The following is a 19,418-nucleotide window of genomic DNA, read 5'->3' as shown; positions in this document are numbered from 1 at the left end:
GGATTAGTTCAGTCTGGTTAAACTGTGGATTGGTCTTTGAATGCAACTTTAAACAAAAAACGTGATGAGAAATGTTTTTTATTATAGTGCTGCTTTACAGTAAATGATGTTTTAGAATTTTATTTTAACTTGCATTGTTATTGTGATAATAATGCAATATATTATTTTGATTATTTTCTTCAGATCTTCAAACAAAAATATAATGTCTGTGCTATTTACTAGAACCGGCAGCTTTATGAACATGGAACATATTTTTTTGTATTTGTGTTGGGAATGATTAGTTGTCCTGGTAAAGGGCCACATCTATGTGTCCTACTTTAACCTGCAATAAGTTATCTGTGCTTAGTACATTGTCTTCAGAGTTGCACATAATAGGTGCTAGAACAGATGACAACTCTGCAGTGATGCCAAACATTTCTGGTTTCCCAGAAAACCGTTCAGTCAAAGGTTTGACCCCTATTTATTCTGTTATAGATCTATTGCATTTTGAGAGGACATGAAACATTTGTCACGTAGATTTGTTTTTGCTTTCAGCATTACTGTAAATGAAACAGTAACGTCTGGATCACGACTCGATGCGCATAAATGAAACTCAGCATTTCCCACCCACCAGTCGATATAAGGAAAGACCCGCCGGATCTCATTGGAGGGATAGTGACGTCAAGGAAACCCTCGCCACCGAGACATTCTTAATATAACCATGAACCTCCCGCACCGAGAGCTCAAAGCACATTACTGCTCAAAACGTAGACGGGATTAGCATCGCAAAAAGCACGACCTAATTCCAGGCTGCTAAACTGTAGACATCTAAAAAGAAGCCAATAACTTTAGATCCTCAGTTCAAGGTTTTCTTATTTCTATTAATGGACCACTTTTCCACATTGATGCGTTCTTAAATTAGCTGAATCGATTTTTCATTCTTGGAAAAGTCAATATCAAAGAAACCATTTTCTGTCAGACTGAACGAGTTGTAGACATGACTCTACTGACGAATATGCGGCGCCACAGTATCCGCGTGCAGCATCACCTGCACCGGTGGAGCATTTGCGGGACGGATGGAGGGCAGCTGTTGGGTGGTGGTGTGACGACCCCTGACATCGGGTTTTCCCTTTCCAACTCGTGTTCGCGCTCCACCGAGAGCTGCACGTCATCTTCTTCAGATTCCAGCGAGTCTGCGGATCCCTCCGCGATCGGACCCTTTACAGTTGTGCTGCTCGGAGACAACGGCGTCGGAAAGTCAGGGCTCGCGAGTATATTCGCCGGAGCATCGGATAGTATGGGGAGCGACTGCGAATTATATGGAGGTATGTTTACAATTAACAGAAATGTCTTTTTTTTCTGTTTCTCAGAAATAATGATAAAATGGACAAATAAGTTTTATAAAAATTACATTTAACGTATTTGGCCAACGCTTTTATCCAAAGCGGCATACTGGGCATCCAGTAGACCTACATACATTTTTAAAGGGACCCTTGGATCCAACCTAGTGTGCAATGACCTTGATCTTTTTAATAAACATAAACAAAATATATATTTACAGTGGGATTCTGTGTAAATAAACAAAGCAAGACGAACAAAATATGTGGAAAATGATTGTTAATAAAATGTACAAGCTTGAGTCTATTTAATTTATCTTCAAGCGAAGTCTTCAAATTTGCTGCCCTGTTTACTCTTAATTTTTTTTCTGTTTACTCTTCATTCAAATTGATGAAAATGGCCTAGCTTAAATCACTTTTATGATAAAATAAATAATGTCTATAGGCTACTTAGAGGGACATTGCCATAGTCACTTTTAACAAGGCTATAAATGCATCCATTAAATTAAAATGATTCCATCACAAACATCAGTTAAAATATAGCCTAGAGGGACATTAACTGATACATTTCTGAATAAAAACCTTTAATTTTACGAATAATAGGCTATTATATTGACATTTTTTTCTCAATTTTCTCAGGTGAAGTATTCGAGCAGACAATTATGGTGGACGGGGAGAGAGCCACGGTTACACTGTTGGACACCTGGGATTCACAGGTAACAACTTCACCTAGTTTGACAGTGAATAAAATTTATCTAAGCCTGCTTTTTCTAGTATCTTATAAATATGTGTGTTGATCAGGATGAGGGCATGTGGACGCAGGAGCGGTGTCTGCAGACAGGAGACGCTTTCATTATTGTCTACTCTATAACGGACCGATCAAGTTTCCTTCGTGCCTCAGATCTGCGAATTCAGCTGCGGCGCGAGCGCCAGGCAGACCACACGCCCATCATTCTCGTCGGAAATAAATGTGACTTGGTCCGTTGCCGAGAAGTGTCCACTAGTGGTAAGTGTATCTGGATTGGAAGATCTCCTAAATGTTTCTTTAGTAAACAGTTAAGTTCGACTTCACGTGGCACTCAGCAGAAATGTCAGCGTATGAAATACTTTGATGTCATACGCTTAGTTGTCTGCAAGCGTCGCATTAAAGGTGCAGTGTGTAATTTTTAGAAGGATCTCTTGACAGAAATTCAAAATGAGATACAAAACTATATGATCAGGGGTGTATAAAGACATTTCATAATGAACCGTAATGTTTTTATTACCTTAGAATGAGACGTTTTATCTACATACACAGAGGGTCCCCTTACATTGAAGTCGCTATTTTGTGCCGCCATGTTTCTACAGAAGCCCTTATTGGACAAACTTTTTTTACTAAGTTGTCTCTGACAATGACATGTTTGTCCGGCTGTGGCTAATGTAGCTTCTCTATGCGTTTCAAAAGCGAGGAGTGAGCAGTGGACTTAGCCATTGGTTGCAATGCGCAACCTCACCACTAGATGCCACAAAAATTTACACACTGCACCTTTAAGTAGAACATGGTTAATGTAAGGGCTCCAGTATGTTACTTTATTATTTAAGAGATACCACAGAACGCTCCCACAAAATATTTCATTAATACTGATCTTTTTTTTCAGAGGGCCGTGCGTGTGCTTCATTTTTTGATTGCAAGTTTATTGAGACATCAGCAGCGATGCAGCACAATGTCTGGCCCTTGTTTGATGGCATCATCCGTCAGCTGCGTCTGCGCAGAGACAGCGTGGAGAGCACCAGCACTTGGCATTCTACTTATAAGCGTCGCGAAAGTTTACCGAAAAAAGCAAAGCGTTTCATTGACAAAATTGTTTCTAAGAAGAACAAGCAAGCAGCCTTGAAGATCAAGTCCAGATCATGCCATGACTTATCTGTACTTTAGTGTTGTTTTTAGGTTTTTGTATGAAAGGATTGTGAGAGAGTTTAATGAATATATTAAATTATGCTAAATATGAAATCAAGTGTTTGTTTTACCCAGTTTGAGTGGCATTGTATGTCATTTGTTAGAGAAGTCATGATGTCTATATTAGACTGTGCCATTCAAAAGAAGACTTCTTGTTTCCTTGGTGAAGGATAAAACACTTAAAAGATAAGGCCAATTGAATAATGCACAGGCCTTTTTTGGAAACCCCAAAAAGTCCAAGCTGCTCTTAATAAGATTCTTTCAATTTTGTATGATCTTTCAGATTGTAAAAACAAATTTCTTGTACCTTGTGTTGTGTGTAAAAAATCCTTTTCAATCATTTAGTTGTAGCATATGATTTCTAAAAGAAATAAAATATGTTTTGTACTTAGTATTTTGTTTTTGTATGTGCACAAGTCCAGAAAAGTTTTCATCGGCTAGGTTCTCTTTATCCATCTATGCATTTTTTTTGTATTCATTAACAATCCATTCCCTTAAATATACACTCTCAGAAAAAATGGTACAAGAAGGTACAAAAATTGCAGCTGGGGTGGCATCTTTTCAAAAAGTAAACTTTTGTACCTAAAAGGTGCATATTGGTACCTCTAAGGCACACATTGGTAAGTTATTGGTACCTCTAAGGTACACATATCTGTACTTAAACTGTACATATTAGAATCTTTAAAAAGATACCATCCCAGTGACAGCACAAAGGAAAATTTAAAGGAACAATATGTAGGATTGTGGCCAAAACTGGTACTCCAATCACAAAACTTGTGGCTAAAACTGGTACTGCAATCACACAACTGGTGGCCAATACACAACATGACAACATAAACATCATCAGGCTGCAACTCCACTTTTTAGATGACAATATCCTGGCCAGACCACTGTTGTCAGTGATATAAGTATTTGAAGTGAAAATGATTTCTTAATGTCTATAGACATATCAGGGCCATTTTATGATTAATTGATAGAAATTTCTTACATAGTGTTCCTTTAAAGGAAAATACCACCGTTTTTCAAAATTTTACTATGTTCTTACCTCAACTTAGACAAGTTAATACATACCTATCTTTATTCAATGTGTACACCTTATCTTTGTACAGCACATTGTGAATGTGTTAGCATTTAGCCTAGCCCCATTCATTCCTTAGGATCTAAACAGGGATGAATTTAGAAGCCAACCAAATGCTTCCATGTTTTGCTTATTTAAAGACTGTTACATGAGTAATTACACGAGTATGGTGGCACAAAATAAAACGTGGCGATTTTTTAAGCAGATAAAAAATGAGTGTATGGCGGAAGAGCTTCGACCTTGGCGCGCAGTAACATCATCACTCCTGACTACTCCCCCTCTCGCTCAAACTTCCGTCAATATTACTGCGCCCGAAGTCGACGTACTGCAAACTAAGGGCTCTTCTGCCATACAATAGTTATGAATTTTTATCCGCTTAAAAAATGCCACGTTTTATTTTGTGCCACCTACATGGAAGTGTTTGGTGGCTTCTTAATTCATCACTGTTTGGATCCTAAGAAATGAATGGGGCTAGGCTAAATGCTAACACATTCACGACGCACTGTAATTTTTAAGGGGAGGGGTGGAGCCTAAAGAAGCATATCAAAGGCCATAGGAACCCTGGATAGGGCTATCTCAGGGGTCTTTTCACTGCAGAACATCTAGAAAATTTGAATCTAAACTAAGTAATCTACATCTTCATGTATTAATCTACACAAGCTGTTCTGGTCTTCATATTAAAAAAGACGAACTGTTATTTGTCCTCAGTCTCATTTGTAATGTTTTCAACATTAACACAATGAGAACAAAATGAATAAATGTAACTCTGTCTGTAAAATCCAGGAGCATTAAAGTTTCACATTGAATTCAATCTTTGACATGACCGTACCTACTCAGTCAATATTAAAGATATCAAGGTTTTCACGGACAGGGTCACAAATGTGATATCACAGGAGTATTAATATTGTAGATAAGATGTGTAGAAATTATATTTTTGCAATTTCCTTTTGAGATATGAAGAGATTTGAAAATATTTCAGCCTGTGTAAACACCTTAAACATAAAATTGCCCCTCTGGGTTTCCTTGTCTACTACTATATATGTGTCCTTGTTCTAAATTCAAACCTTTGCCCATGCATGTCTCTCCCAATGTGCTGATACGGCTGCATAATAATTAGTCAATGGAAAAACATGGCAACTTCTTGAGTAATTGCAGCTCAAGGTGCCTTTAACCATAACTATTGCATTGACAAGTTAATGTTTTACCGCATTTCATTAAAAAGCCATCACATTCTTGCTTTCATTTAGTTACTATGAAAAGGTGTGTGGTCACTTTTCAGAATTCCTCAACCTATCAAGTACATTTTTATATAGTGTAATAATTCATTGATGAATACAGTACATCTGATTTTCTTGTAAATTCCTAGTTATTTTTTCAAGGGCATGTATGACCTACAGTTACAGAGAATAAAACTACAGACAGTGGGGGGTCAAAAGATTAAGGAGCAGAGATTGCAGTCAAATTACTCAAGATTCTGAACCCACAGCTGTCTGAAGGTGACTTTTATGCCCTCTGTCAATGTATAGTTTCATCCATCTGTGACACATTTTGCGGTCTTTGATTGTAAAGGAAGTGACGTTTACATACATGCCTTGGGATTTAAACCTATGACCAGCAGTGTTGGCTGTAATATTTAAATGTGAATATGATATTTAGGATGTATGGGTGCTATATGTCCTTTATTTAAACAGTGCATGTTCTTCATTGATACTTACACCTTTTATACTTTTATACTACACAATCCGTCAATTTGCCAGCTGGTACCATGACTTATCTTATACCTACCAGCCACTCCCCTGAGCAGTGTAACAGTTGATAATCATTAGGTTCAATAAAGCTGAGTTAAACTTTGACTTAAACAGGACGCACTTGAAGACTGAAACCTTCGCACTGTTGAGAAGAGGAGCTCTGCTGACAGGTCTGTGTCTCACCTCCACTCTTTATTTGTTACTTTTTTTGCACTCTTTTTTAGTTTAGGTTGTTTTTAGGTTTGCTTAGGTTAGTCTATTTTGTTAGATGCTGATATGGCTGAATGATGTAAGGCTTTTTGGGCCTATGACAAACTGTAATATTGTTTGACTTTCATTTTCAAAAGGGTGTAGTCTTCCCTTCCCTTGTGGAGGACATTTAAGGATTTTAACACTTTCTCTTGTTGTATCATTCTTGCGATTTGAGTGTGTTTTTGAGCACGTTTGCTATGGTTTGGTACGTTTGATTATAAATGTTTTATTTTTCCTGAAACACACTTAATGTCTCCAGAGGTCATGGCCTGGATTAAGTGGCAAAGCCTCTTGTTTTTCCATTCATCAATGCATGAATGCTGAATAAAACTTTAGCATTGTTGTATTTTTGTGAAATGTTATTGTAGTTAGTTGTAATATTTTATTGTATTGTTTTATTGTTGAAGTGATTTAGGATTTTATAGTTCAGGAATTAAGGTCACCTTCAGTAAGAAAAGACAAATTATTACTGTATATAGTTTCTACGTTTTTCTACTATATCCTTCCTATCTGGTTTAGATGCTACTACAATGCTATTGATTTTAGTTTCGTTTACCAGAATGTCTTGTCTCCTTAAAAAAGACAATAATATTGACTAATTTATCCCCAGTTTGTGTCATTCAGAAGTAGAGGGTTAATGTAGCTTAATAAAGGCCACAATTATTTCCAATGTCATTTTAAGGCGTGTCTGCCCTTCACAATAGATCCGCCAGATAGCTACATTAGTGAAATAAAAATCCTATATCAGTAAGGCACTAAACTTGTAGCTTCTTAAATTACAGTGTTTCAATAGAATGGCCAACACCGCTCTTTATGGACTTAAATGACAACTCCATGGGCTTGATCAGATAAAGATTTCTAGATAAAACTTTTTATTGTTGTTGGATTTGTGAATTGTCGTTGGACAGTAAGGATGGAGTCACATTTGTACGCAAGCTTACTTTTGTTTGCCAACGTTTTCTACTAAACTGAATAATATAACTAACATTTGATAGAAAAGTCTTGTTTCATACAAATATCAGTTGATTTGTCCTGTAATTTTATAAAATCATAGTATTAGACAATGTATGCAGTACTAATTATTATTGCATAAATTGTCTAATACTATGATTTGACCTTGAAAGGGTGTACTGCTCTTAATGAATGTAGTCATATAGCAGTCGTACAAAAATCTTGTCAGTGTTGTATTCTTGCAGATACTAGGGTATGCACAAAGTTGTTGTTTTATGAAAAACTGGTATTTACTATAGAAAAACTCAATTATTTTATAATCAAACATTTATCATCACACCTTTAAATGCTCATTAGGTCAATACTTGACCTCCATCTGACCTCACTCCTCACATGCCACTCTTTGTTAGCCAATCAGAGATTAGATGTAATTTCTCAATTATTTTATTGGTGCTTTTGAAATAATTAATTGCAGTGTGCAGGACATGACAAATATCCAGAACTTTTTATGTGGAAAATTTAAAATAGATTTTGGTATCACTTTACAATTAGATTCATATTTACAATCAAATGTATTAATGCACAATGTGCTAACATAACTAAATATGCACTAATTTGGTTTTGCAATTCCATTCAACTTACCAGTTTCAGTTTCAACTTGTGATAAGTTGACATAACTCAACAAATTAAGTTAAACAATTTCAACCTGTTTTTAAAAGTTAAAGTAACAAAATATATGTTGATTTGATATAATGTTTACAGTGCAAAGATGAATAAAAGCTGTAAAAATGTGTTACTCATTGTTAGTTAATGTTGGATAATGCATTACTAATGTAAATGAATGAGACCTTATTGTAAAGTGTTGCCTGATTCTTTATACTTTTGTACACTTTAGAATATCAGTATGTTTGTTCCTTTGTTTCAAAGATGGAAAGTTTAGACTTTGCAACTGTTAATGAAGACATTGTAAAAAATTATGAAGTGTGAGCAAAATGTACTGACACATTTTTACACAGAGTCAGCAGTGTCTGACACAGAAGGAACCACCCACACTTGAATGACAATAACCTTTAAATAACCCTTAAGATGATTCATATGAGAAAGTCTCTCTCACACAGACTCTGTGCCACACAACCAAACAGTCATAATGTCACCATCAAATGCCACTCATCAGTCAGAAAGAGATCACATCCGAGATCCAGATTTATTCAGAAACAATGTTTTAATTTTCTTCGTTAGGAGAAAGTGTAAAACAAGAACATACTGTATCCTACACCTCTATACATAACACATTAGAGGAAGTATAGGCAGACATTGTAAAATTTTAATATGACTCATGGCTTCTGACTGGCTTTAAGTGTTCCCCATAATCATTGACTGAAGTTTAACATTAAATAACAATTTGAGATTCTAAATGAGAAAGTTAGCTGAATATCAATTAAATATCAACAAATAAAATATTATTATTTTATAACTGGAAAAAGTGCTATTTAAATGTTTTTGTATCATGTCCTTGATATTTTGTATCATGAGATTGTTTCTCTGCATCAGGTTTTGCAGCTCAGCAAGATGAGCAGTCCACATTTGCTACTCTTGGCCGTTCTCGTCAGCATTGTAAGTATGTGTGCGAGTAAGATTTTAACTCAATGACCTTGTTGTCTCCTTACAATCTTTTATTCGGTCCATAAATAAGTAACTGTGCTGAAGTCCATTTTCGTCTCACACTCCATTAGTCAAAGACTTAACGCAACATAGTCTAGATTTATGCGTTCACTGGAAAGTTACATTCACATTACAGACAAGGCCGTGCCCACATTTTAAAGGATTGTTTACTTATAAAATATATGACTTTGTATTTTATAGTGGCTATTAATTAATCCAATAAATGTATCAGCCATGATCAGTTATCAGGTATACCACTGTGACAGGGCTGTTAAATGCTTTATTCTGATTGGCTGAGAAATGTTCCACGGGTATGTATGCATTATTTTTGGATAAATGCACAGCTGTCTTAAAATAACCACCAGAGCGATGTCCGTGGTAACGATATAAACTGAATAATTGACTCCTGTGGGTGTGAATTATTTTCAAATAATTTGATGACCAGTCGTCATTTAAATTCTTACATAATCAAAACCGAAAAGTTTAGTGTGAATTTTAAATTCTTATAAAAATTTGTATTTTTATTTATTTCATTTGCACCTTAAAGGGACACTCCACTTTTTTGAAAATCTGTTCATTTTCCATCTCCCCTAGAGTAAAACAATTGGTTTTTACCTTTTTGGAATCCATTCAGCTGATCTCCAGGCACTTTTTGTATAGCTTAGCATAATCCATTGAATCTGATTAGACCATTAGCATTGTGCTCAAAAATGAAGAGTTTCGATATTTTTACTTTTTAAAACTTAAAGTTTTTTTTTCTTGCCAATGATATTACGCAGTGCCCAAATATAGTCGTCTGCTATTGAAAGTAACCAAGGGGGCTATTTTCGGGTGCTGCGTAATATCATTGCGCCTGCTGCAGCCATGTTACGGCAGCAAAGACCTTGATTATTACACTGAAATGAGAGTATAGTTCCTAGCAATATCTGCCTAGAAAATCACAACGTTTAATTTTCTGGCGGTCTTTGTACACGATGTAACTACAGAAGAGTCAAGTTTTAAATAAGAAAAATATATCAAAACTCTTTGGTTATTTTTAGCACGATGCTAATGGTCTAATCAGATTCAATGGATTATGCTAAAAGAGGTTCTGCCAGACCTGGAGATCGGCTGAATGGATTCCAAAAAGGTAAAAACCAGTTGTTTATCTCTAGGGGAGCTGGAAAATGAGCCTATTTTCAAAAAAAGTGGAATGTCCCTTTAATATTTTATGGAAAAAAACATGCACACTCAATCATGTCTTTTCAGCAGCATATCTTCTAATAGACACCAGTCAAGTTACATGCTATGTAATATCAATATTATAATAACCAATCATTTTACATGTTATTTTTTGTTTTTTATCACATGGCTTTATAGTTCTCACTGTCCAGTCCTTTAATTCCCAACAGGCTCATGGGATAGGTCTGGAAGATAAGAAGGGGCCTTTACAAAATACTGTTTTAGATGTACCAGAGGCTACACCGGTGCCATTTGCCATTTATAAGGTATTCATCCCTCTTGTGTTTATACTCTATGCATTCTCTGTCAAGATATCAACATTTGTATTTTTCATTACAATGTCAGTATGTATTCATTAAAAAGTCTGTTCTCAAGTCTTGTCTGTCTTCAGTTTATATCGGCAGTGGAAGGTGTTTCTTCATATTTAGTAAAAGGAGAGACAGAGGAAAAGATCAATATCTCTCCAGACGGCTGGTTATTTCTGGAACAACCACTGGAATGGAGTCCTGGGAAAACCCATCGCTTAGAAGTAATATACATACGTAACATGCTTTTGAAAAAAAACATTTTGTAGTATGTGTAAGTCCTAGTTTCATTTATGTAATGTGTCTGTAAATACATTTTAAAGCAACAAACAGTATAACTTTTTCAGATCGAGGCACTGTCAGCAGATGCTGAGCTCATTGATGGACCTTACGTGGTTAACTTACAAGTGGTCGATGTCAACAACAATCCTCCTGTTTTCAGTGAAAGTCAGTACAGTGGGAGCGTTAAAGAGCATTCAACCGCAGGTGAGAAGAAACACTGAATGAGTGCTGAAACCTGACAGAGCCTCTGACTTGCCATATAATCACATCTTAATGTCATATTGGTAACTGCAGTGCTGTTTCCTCATCTGCATATAGGAAAACCCTTCGTGCAGGTTTTTGCTTCAGATGCAGATAATCCCGACACACCGAATGCTCGTTTGAGATTCAGCATTGAAAAACAGATCCCCAATCCCACAAACACGCGTTACTTCGGCATCAATCCGGAAAGTGGGGAGATCTCTATCACAGAGGAAGGTGAACCAACATTCTCAAAGATAAACTCAAACGAGCCATAATGTCATAAATCATTCAATCAACCCTGCATATTCTCATTACAATATAAATCATTATGCATTTGGTAGAATGTGTCTTGCTGTTTTATTCCAGGCAAAGAATTTCTGATGGCCCGTCCAACCTTGATGTACCGCCGTGGGGAGATCCAGGGCAGTACAGATGTTTTGAAAAAGAAATTTGAGGATTTCTGCACTCCAAAGAGCCCCATGCCTCTTGAGAACAACCCCTTTTTCACATGTATGCAGCGCTCTGGTGAGAACATAAAGAAACCCAAACACCATAATCATATTATTTTCACATGAAACATGAGCTGGATCTAAATGCAGATTAAGTGACTTTATTAATCCACAAGTGCAAAATGTGATCCATGAAAAAAACAGCGTGCAACAATATTACAGACTGACAATGGCAACAAGAGGGCTATATACACAAACAAAGGGTAACAAGACACAACTGGAGACATTTAGGGTGGGGAAACATGACAGGACTACAATGATCAAATTTAAGAACTACAAAAGGAAATGACATGACATGAAATACAAAATAAAAGACGATGTAAACATCAAGATGCAATACAAAAACCCTGACAATTGGCCTGGTAGATGCTTTGACGCTCCTTTCACATCCATATGCATGCAAACTAAGGGTAGCAGAATCTTAACATTCTTATTTCAATGTTTTGAATATACTTAAAGAGTTAAGGCTGTGCTTAACACAGACAGGATCATGCCAGTAAGCACTAACTCCTTTTACAAGAATCAGATTTTCACAGATTGAACTGAGCAAATAGACCAACTGCCAGCACTATTTCTGTCTCTTCCTTCCATTTGTGTCGATGAGAGAGAACAGAAGGTGTCATTCAGGAAGAGGATGAAATGAACGGTGTTTATTACATCGCTCTCATCATCCATGCACAGATTAAACTCGTGTTTGCGTCTGTGGATGACCACTCAAGTGTAATTACATTTGTCGGGGAGAGTGTGCGTAGCGTGCCACGTGCAGTAAATAAAACTGCAGGCATTAATTGTAGTGGGACAGATTACAGATAAAGCTAGCTGGACTTTACGCAGATTACTTCATCATTCACAATCCACATTTCCTGCTTAAATCAATGAACACCATGATACTGACAAACAGTAATGTGGAGATTAATGGTAGATAACTTACAGAAGGGTCATGCTTTACAAAAGCACGGATGCCTTTTTTATTTAAATGACATAAAACTGCTGGGTTCTTGTCAATCCAACGTTTGGTCAAAAAGGGACAAACCCAAAAATGTGTGCCGTTTTAACCCATTGTTGGGCCAATAATATAAAAATTTTCTAATTTAACCCAACAAATGGCTTTGTGCAATTTTGACTGAAAATAATCCAGCATTTTTAGTGCAAAGTCAGTTTACACTTTTAAAAATAAAGGTGCTTTAAAGGTTCTTCACAGCGATACCATAGAAGGAAAATTTTTGTTTCCATTTAATCAAAGGTTCTTATAAGAATCATGGGTCACACTTTATTTTACGGTATCACTGTTACAGTGTAATTATACATTTAAGTACTAAGTAATAATCATTAATAACATGTACTTACTATAGGGTTGGGGTTAGGATTAGGGTTTGGTTTAGGGTTAGTTGCATGTAATTATGCATAATTAACTGTTATTACTATAATAATTACATGTAACATGTGTAACAAAGACACCGTAAAATAAAGTGTTACCGAATCATGTCTTTCATACCTTTTTATAGTCTAATGACCCCTTTATCACTACGAAGACATTTTTTTGAAACGGAAAGGTTTTTCGGATGTTGTTTTTTATGGAACCATTCCGCCGAAAATGGTTCTTTCATGGCATCGTAAAGCACCTAATTTTAAGAGTGAAGTTAATAAACATTTGTCTTAAATGCAGAAATCGTTCACATGTCTACATTTTGTCAGGCCAGCTAAATTTCTGCTTCTGCAGATCTTTTACTTCAAAAAAAAAAAACCTCTGTCATCATCTGCCCACCTTCATGTTTCTTGATTATTTTCTGAGGAAACACAAAAGGAGTTATTATCAAAATGTCAAAGCAGTAAGCTGTTTTTGCTTAGTTTTTTAACTAAAATCATAGCTGTAGATTAAGACATTTTATTTTGTTTAAGAATGTATAGTGTTTATCTTGTCATTTGGTCATGTCTTATCTCACGTGTAGAGCAAGTACTAATGGCCGATAGTTTTAAATTAGCCCATAGTCATGGCCCGATATATCATGTCAATCAAAAGAGAACAAATAATAAAATGCAATGAATTTGAGCTCTGTGTTTAGAAAATGTAAAGAAACATCACTTGTTTAACTCATTCCCCGCCAGCCATTTTTTGAAAAGTTGCCGCTCATCATTTTTTGTGATTTTCACAAAAGTATCACAAAATGCCTTCTTCTAAAAATATATAAACATACAAATATATCAAATGAAAGAACAGACCCTCTGTTTTTAAACAAACAAACAAAACGGGAAAAAACATTTAATCCTATCTATGTTTTTTATCTTCTTATAGACTCTTAAATATGGGTGTTTTTCTTTTAAAATACAATTTTGTTAGCAAAAAGCTGAAATAATTGCATTTTTGTGAAGGAATTTTAGAGATCAGATTCAGAACGATTATCAAAACACACACAGAGTTTAAAATTAGGCTAGTAAATAACATTTAGGCTTTTTTCATAAATTGGGCAAGTGCATCTATTGGATAATCTTGGTATTGCAAATTAACATAAAAATTCAACAGGAACACTTTTTTATGCAAATGTTTTTCTTAATTGATGAGATCACTTTTTAATGGCAGGGAAAGAGTTAATGTTCAATATTAATAGTCATTATTTAAATACATTTCAGAATTTATTTAAGTTAATATAACCTCCAAACTATCGGCAGATATCTCTCTGAATATTCAGCTATTGGTATCGGTGGAAAATGTATTATTCTATTTTTTTCATTTAATTTCTATAGTAATAAATATTGAATGATAATAATCAAGTACATTTTTTTTATGTTCAGAGACAAGACAAGTGAATCTTCTTCGGGATCCAGATTATGCACTAATTGTACGTGCAGAGGATATGGGAGGTGATGCACCGAACGCACTTAGCTCTTCAGCACGTGTCAATATTGTTATCAATCCAAACCTATGGATCAACCCTGGACAATTCCGTATCAAGGAAAATTCTGAGAATGAATATCCAGTGTTTTTGGGCTCAGTAAGTTTAAATAAACACCAAGATGTCATGTTATGTTAGGAAGCGTTTTCTTGAAGCGTTTTTTAATAAACTGTATGTGTTTGCACTGTAGGTGCGTGCCAATGATCCTAATGCAGTGTACAGGCTGCTCCAGAAAGAAAGAGGTCATTTCCCTTTCACAATCAATGATGATGGAGAAATCTTTGTTACTGGCCCTCTGGACAGAGAAGAGAAAAGTATGGTGAGGAAAAAACATGGATATAAGATAACTTAATGGTGTGGTATTGGGCTGGACTTACAATATTGGAGTATAGGTTGGGTCTGTCTGTTTGGTCGACCAATGGCAGATGGAGGAAGTGTTTGAAACTTGTTTGGAAGCAATAATTATTTTTGCAATTAGTTTTTTTATAGTATGTATAGATTTTGTGTATGTATTGTGTATGTTTGTGTTTTAGTACATACTGGTGGTGATGGCAGAGAATGAACAGGGTGTTCAGCTGGAAGAGCCCATGGAAATTCCTGTACAAGTGGAGGATGAGAATGATAATTCACCTGTGTGTGCTGAGGCTGTGTTTGAGGTGCAGGAGAACGAGCCAATTGGTAATAATACGCATACACCCTGCATACACACATTGGATAAATATTAAATTGAGCTTATGTGCGAAAGATCACCTGTAAGATCAAATTTTGATCATAAATTGTACATTTTTAATGCACATGTTTTTGTTTGCTCTTTAGGTAGCGTGGTTGGGGTTCTACCTGTGCATGATGCTGATGAAGAGAACACCCTGAACTCCTTACTAAGCTTTACACTCATTAAACAATCCCCCGTGGAGCCATCCAGTAAAATGTTCAGCATTGATTCACTCAAAGGCAGAATTCAAGTAGCCAATTCAAACCTTAGGAGAAAAGAAGTTCCTCAGTTCGAGCTCGTCTTCAACGTGACCGATGGAGGTATAATCAACTAAATTACATATGCAGTTTTTCTCATGATCCAAGTTGATCAATTTAATACATTTGTATCACCATCGTGCTTATTTATAAAAAGGAAAATATCTGTCTTGGCACTTTTCTTTTAGTTCACACCACATTATGTAAAGCAATCATCAAGGTTATCGACACCAATAATGAGATCCCCATCTTTGAGAAAAATTTTGTATGTATTTTACTTTATTTTTATATCATTATATCATTTTTACTATAGATTATTGAAGGTTGAATCCTTGCTCTAAATTATGAACTTGTTGATCTGTAGTACGGGACCTACAGTGTTCCTGAACTGGCTGAAGTGGGCACCACTGTGGTCACCATCAAAGCCACGGATGCAGATGACCCGGGAACAGGAAGTTCTAAGGTGGAGTATCACATCAGTGAAGGAGACCCACAAAACCTCTTTGCTATTTCAGTGGATGAAACCACCGGAGAAGGCACAGTCTACATTGCTCAGGTAACGAGACTTAATGCATGGCGATGCCAAAATGTGCATTAATGTGTCACTTCCCAAATATCCTAAATATTTTTCATATATATCTATGACGATAGCCACTGGATTACGAGGTCAAGGGTTCCTACAGACTTCAGATTGATGCCCGCAATCCAGAGCCGCTGATTGAAGGAGTGACATATAATGACAATTCCACATCGTTTGTTGTCATTGAGCTGGTGGATGTGGACGAGCCCCCGGTATTTGAAGTGGAGGGACTCAATGTCAACATTCCAGAGAATTTTACCGTGGGAGCCTTAATAATGAAGGCTGAAGCCAGCGATCCAGAAAAAAAGACTATCAAGTAATGCCACTGACTTTAATGCATTGTTATTATAAATCAGCATTTTTAATGGCTTTGTGTGAATTTACCCTATACTGTATGTTCTGTCTATAGGTTTAGGATGGAAGGAGAAGATCAGGGCTGGTTGGAGTTAAATGCAGATTCTGGAGAGTTGAAGACTAAAGCCGCTTTGGACAGAGAGACAGTGGAGAAGCTCACAATCAAAATCATTGCTTATGAGACAGGTGAGAAACCAGGAGAGGAACTTTAACACAATAACAAGTTTTAATCTGAGGAAATTTTTCAGGCTATTTCAATCTATGATTTTATTTAAATGCCCTGTAGGATCATGTTGATTGATCTGGCAAATATTAGAATTTTATACATTGTATAATTTTTTTTCAGGTGGTTTTAAGCAGGAGTCTGAGATGAAGGTGGACATTAACCTGCAAGATGTCAATGACAACTACCCCAAACTGCAAAATACTCAGGGTTTCATCTGTGTACAGAAGATGACCCCTATTACACTCACTGCTGAAGATAAAGACAACCACCCTTATGGAGAGCCGTTCAGCTTCTCCATGCCCCGCAAGTCACCGAATTGGGAGATCAAAGCTGTGGATGGTTGGTAGATCCGATCAGAGTGAATGACCGAATCTGCTTCTGCATGTAGTTTGAATGCTGAAATGTGTTTTTATGGGTACTTCAATGTACACGTTTAAGCTCTGCCTACACATGCTGTGTTAATTCGGCCTTATCTTTATAAGATACATTGCTACTGACACTACGGTCAATGACATTGAAGAGTCTGTTCAAAAGTAAGTGATCAGAAATGTTATTACCGCTTCACACTTGTTTATGACTCCGCAGGAACTTCAGCAAATCTTATTCTGAAAAAGAAACCATCATCTGATCAGAGCTTCTCTATTCCTGTCAACATCAAGGATAATGATGGGATGGGCATCACTCAGAAGTTTGAAGGTAAACTATCAAAAAACGATCAAATGTCTCTTTCACATAACTGAATTTGTCCTGAAACTGAGATTCCTCTTTTTTTTTTCTCTTAGTACGTGTATGTAACTGCACTAGTTTGGGCTATTGTTACGTTGAGCCCGAAGCTCATGGTGGGAAGATGGGAATGTCTGGAACTGTTGGAATACTCGTAGGAGTCTTCGGCTTCATAGGTAAATTATAGGTTTATTGTTGATTGTTGATAGGTTTAAATTATTGATTTATAACTCATAAAGGTTTCACTCATTATCTAAGTAAAAAAGCAAGCGATACTGATACTGACAAAAACATTTTGCCCTGCAGTTCTTTTCCTGCTCATCGTTCTGTACCGAATTAAAAAGAAGGACAAGAAGAAAGCAGATAGTGGTGTAGATACTAAACCCATGCTGTAGACAACACTCAATGTCAAGCTGCAAACACTCCACGCATTATTCTGTACACAAACCAGGAAATCTTTTTCATTGTTTTTCAAACATTAACATTAAATATTCATGTTTAAGGGTCTTACATCAAACTATCTAACTTATTTGCTTAAATACTTCATATTTAAATGCTCAGAATATTTTTGCTTAATTGAGTTTCTTCTTTTCGTAAACAAATTGTTTCGCCCTTGTGTTTAAAGGCAGCAGGACTGAATATTGAGCATCTGTGGTTGGTTTGTAATATCATTTTTTTTTTGTTTATCAGGAGAGTGCATAGATATGTGTATATACTGCCATTCTTCAAGGTTTGAAACTTAAAAAAGCCTAAATATTGTATTTATTCCCCATTATCCAAGAATCAGATGAAGTGTATAAAACTGATATCTAATGTTAATATCTAATGCCATTCAATACTATAGGGTAATTCCACTGTGAAACATGAAGTTAAAAATACAGAATGACCACCTTTATTTCATTCTGTAAATAAAGATCTACTTTGACCCAGACACCTTTGCTTGTATTGCTTATAGTTAAATACTTGTTTTTAAATAAATCCAAAGATTTCTCTCAATTAAATTTGTAATCATGTTAACACAATCAAAGTAATAATATTTAAGGAATTAAAAGTAAAATCAAAATTGAAAAAAACTAGCATCATAGTTGATACAGCATTTTGATACAGTATTTATCAGTGTTTTAGCAAGTGAATTTGCGATATAAGGATAATGTTATAATTGATCATACAATTATACATTAGAATTTATCATACAATAAAAAAGATACATACAACAATTAGTTCCAGTCTTCGATGTGAATGGACGAGAGGTGTTTTGTATCACTCCGCCAAAGTTACCGTTAAGAGATGAACATATTTTGGATTTCCACATCCACAGTGGACATAGAAAAAGTCGGCACAGGTCTCTCTCGTTCTTAACCACGTCGTATGTATCGTTTAAAAATGAATACCAGAGGTGTACATACCTTTTTAACAGGCAGATCTCAAATCAGGAAAGTATAGTTGCACATACAAGAGGGGTTGCTTATTTACTTTATACACAGTTTTGTATAAAAGTAATATTACATTGAGAGTTGAGCTGCCATATTTAAATATACAAGTCTGACTCGTGTCCAGTTCCGAATCTCGTCTGTACTGATATTAAACTTGTTCGAACTTTTGCGGCGCTGCAAGAACTAACAGGCGTATGACATCAAAGTAACCCGAGAGCGATTCGAAATCATACGGAGAAATATAATTTCGACTTGCTCTCGCGGTACCTTGACGTCATCTGCGTGTCGTTTAGTCGAACACATCTATTCATAACGTTTAAAAAACAAAAATAAATGTACTTAGTTAATCTATTGATCATTTTAGGGAATATCATATTCATAAAGCCAAATTTAGTAATTCTAAACCACCTTTTAATGCTTTTGGTAAGGAGACGGAGCAGTACATAAAATCCATCCAAAATTTTAAAAAAAATAAGAAGGCTGCTAAAACCATTCAGTTATGCTCTATCTTTAATGTATTTATTTGAAACTCCCCCTGGCTCTCTTCTTGTCTATTATTTGTTGTTTCTGTATTAATTAATTTATTTGTGTGTTCTTAATGTTTGTATCGTAAAGATTTAATTAAAAAAGGAGATAAAAAGAAAAAAAAACATCTATTCATAACGCACGCGTGTTTGGGTGATAAACGGCTTTCTGGAATGCTTGATTCTGATTCGTTACTCGCAACACTCCGGGATCT

At 35.8% G+C, this 19,418-nt stretch overlaps 2 protein-coding genes across 3 annotated transcripts; both read left to right on the top strand.

The window, feature by feature from the left end:
- Positions 1-117: 117 nt before the first annotated feature.
- gem (GTP binding protein overexpressed in skeletal muscle) lies at positions 118-3,602 on the top strand. Of its 2 annotated transcripts, XM_065260842.2 has the most exons (5): positions 118-447; positions 535-1,304; positions 1,956-2,032; positions 2,118-2,322; positions 2,954-3,602. In XM_065260842.2, the coding sequence occupies exons 2-5, from the start codon at positions 977-979 to the stop codon at positions 3,229-3,231; spliced, it is 888 nt and encodes a 295-aa protein (XP_065116914.1). In that variant the 5' UTR covers positions 118-447; positions 535-976; the 3' UTR covers positions 3,232-3,602. The 2 variants fall into 2 exon arrangements, with proteins under 2 accessions (XP_065116914.1, XP_065116913.1); XM_065260841.2 differs by having other exon boundaries at positions 118-1,304.
- A 2,376-nt stretch (positions 3,603-5,978) lies between these two features.
- On the top strand, positions 5,979-18,177 carry cdh17 (cadherin 17, LI cadherin (liver-intestine)). The gene is made up of 19 exons (XM_065260835.2): positions 5,979-6,248; positions 8,833-8,895; positions 10,335-10,430; positions 10,556-10,693; positions 10,817-10,955; positions 11,070-11,228; positions 11,361-11,519; positions 14,294-14,493; positions 14,585-14,713; positions 14,928-15,072; positions 15,211-15,426; positions 15,552-15,628; positions 15,728-15,919; positions 16,015-16,259; positions 16,353-16,483; positions 16,644-16,862; positions 17,109-17,219; positions 17,306-17,422; positions 17,553-18,177. Exons 2-19 carry the CDS (start codon positions 8,851-8,853, stop codon positions 17,639-17,641), a joined length of 2,607 nt encoding a protein of 868 aa, XP_065116907.1. The 5' UTR covers positions 5,979-6,248; positions 8,833-8,850; the 3' UTR covers positions 17,642-18,177.
- The last annotated feature ends 1,241 nt before the right edge of the window (positions 18,178-19,418 follow it).

The sequence above is a fragment of the Paramisgurnus dabryanus genome, chromosome 13 (genome assembly GCF_030506205.2).
Source record: "Paramisgurnus dabryanus chromosome 13, PD_genome_1.1, whole genome shotgun sequence".
Classification (NCBI taxonomy): Eukaryota; Metazoa; Chordata; class Actinopteri; order Cypriniformes; family Cobitidae; genus Paramisgurnus; species Paramisgurnus dabryanus.
Note: the sequence above shows the minus strand (reverse complement) of the source record. Positions and strands in the feature narration are given on the sequence as shown.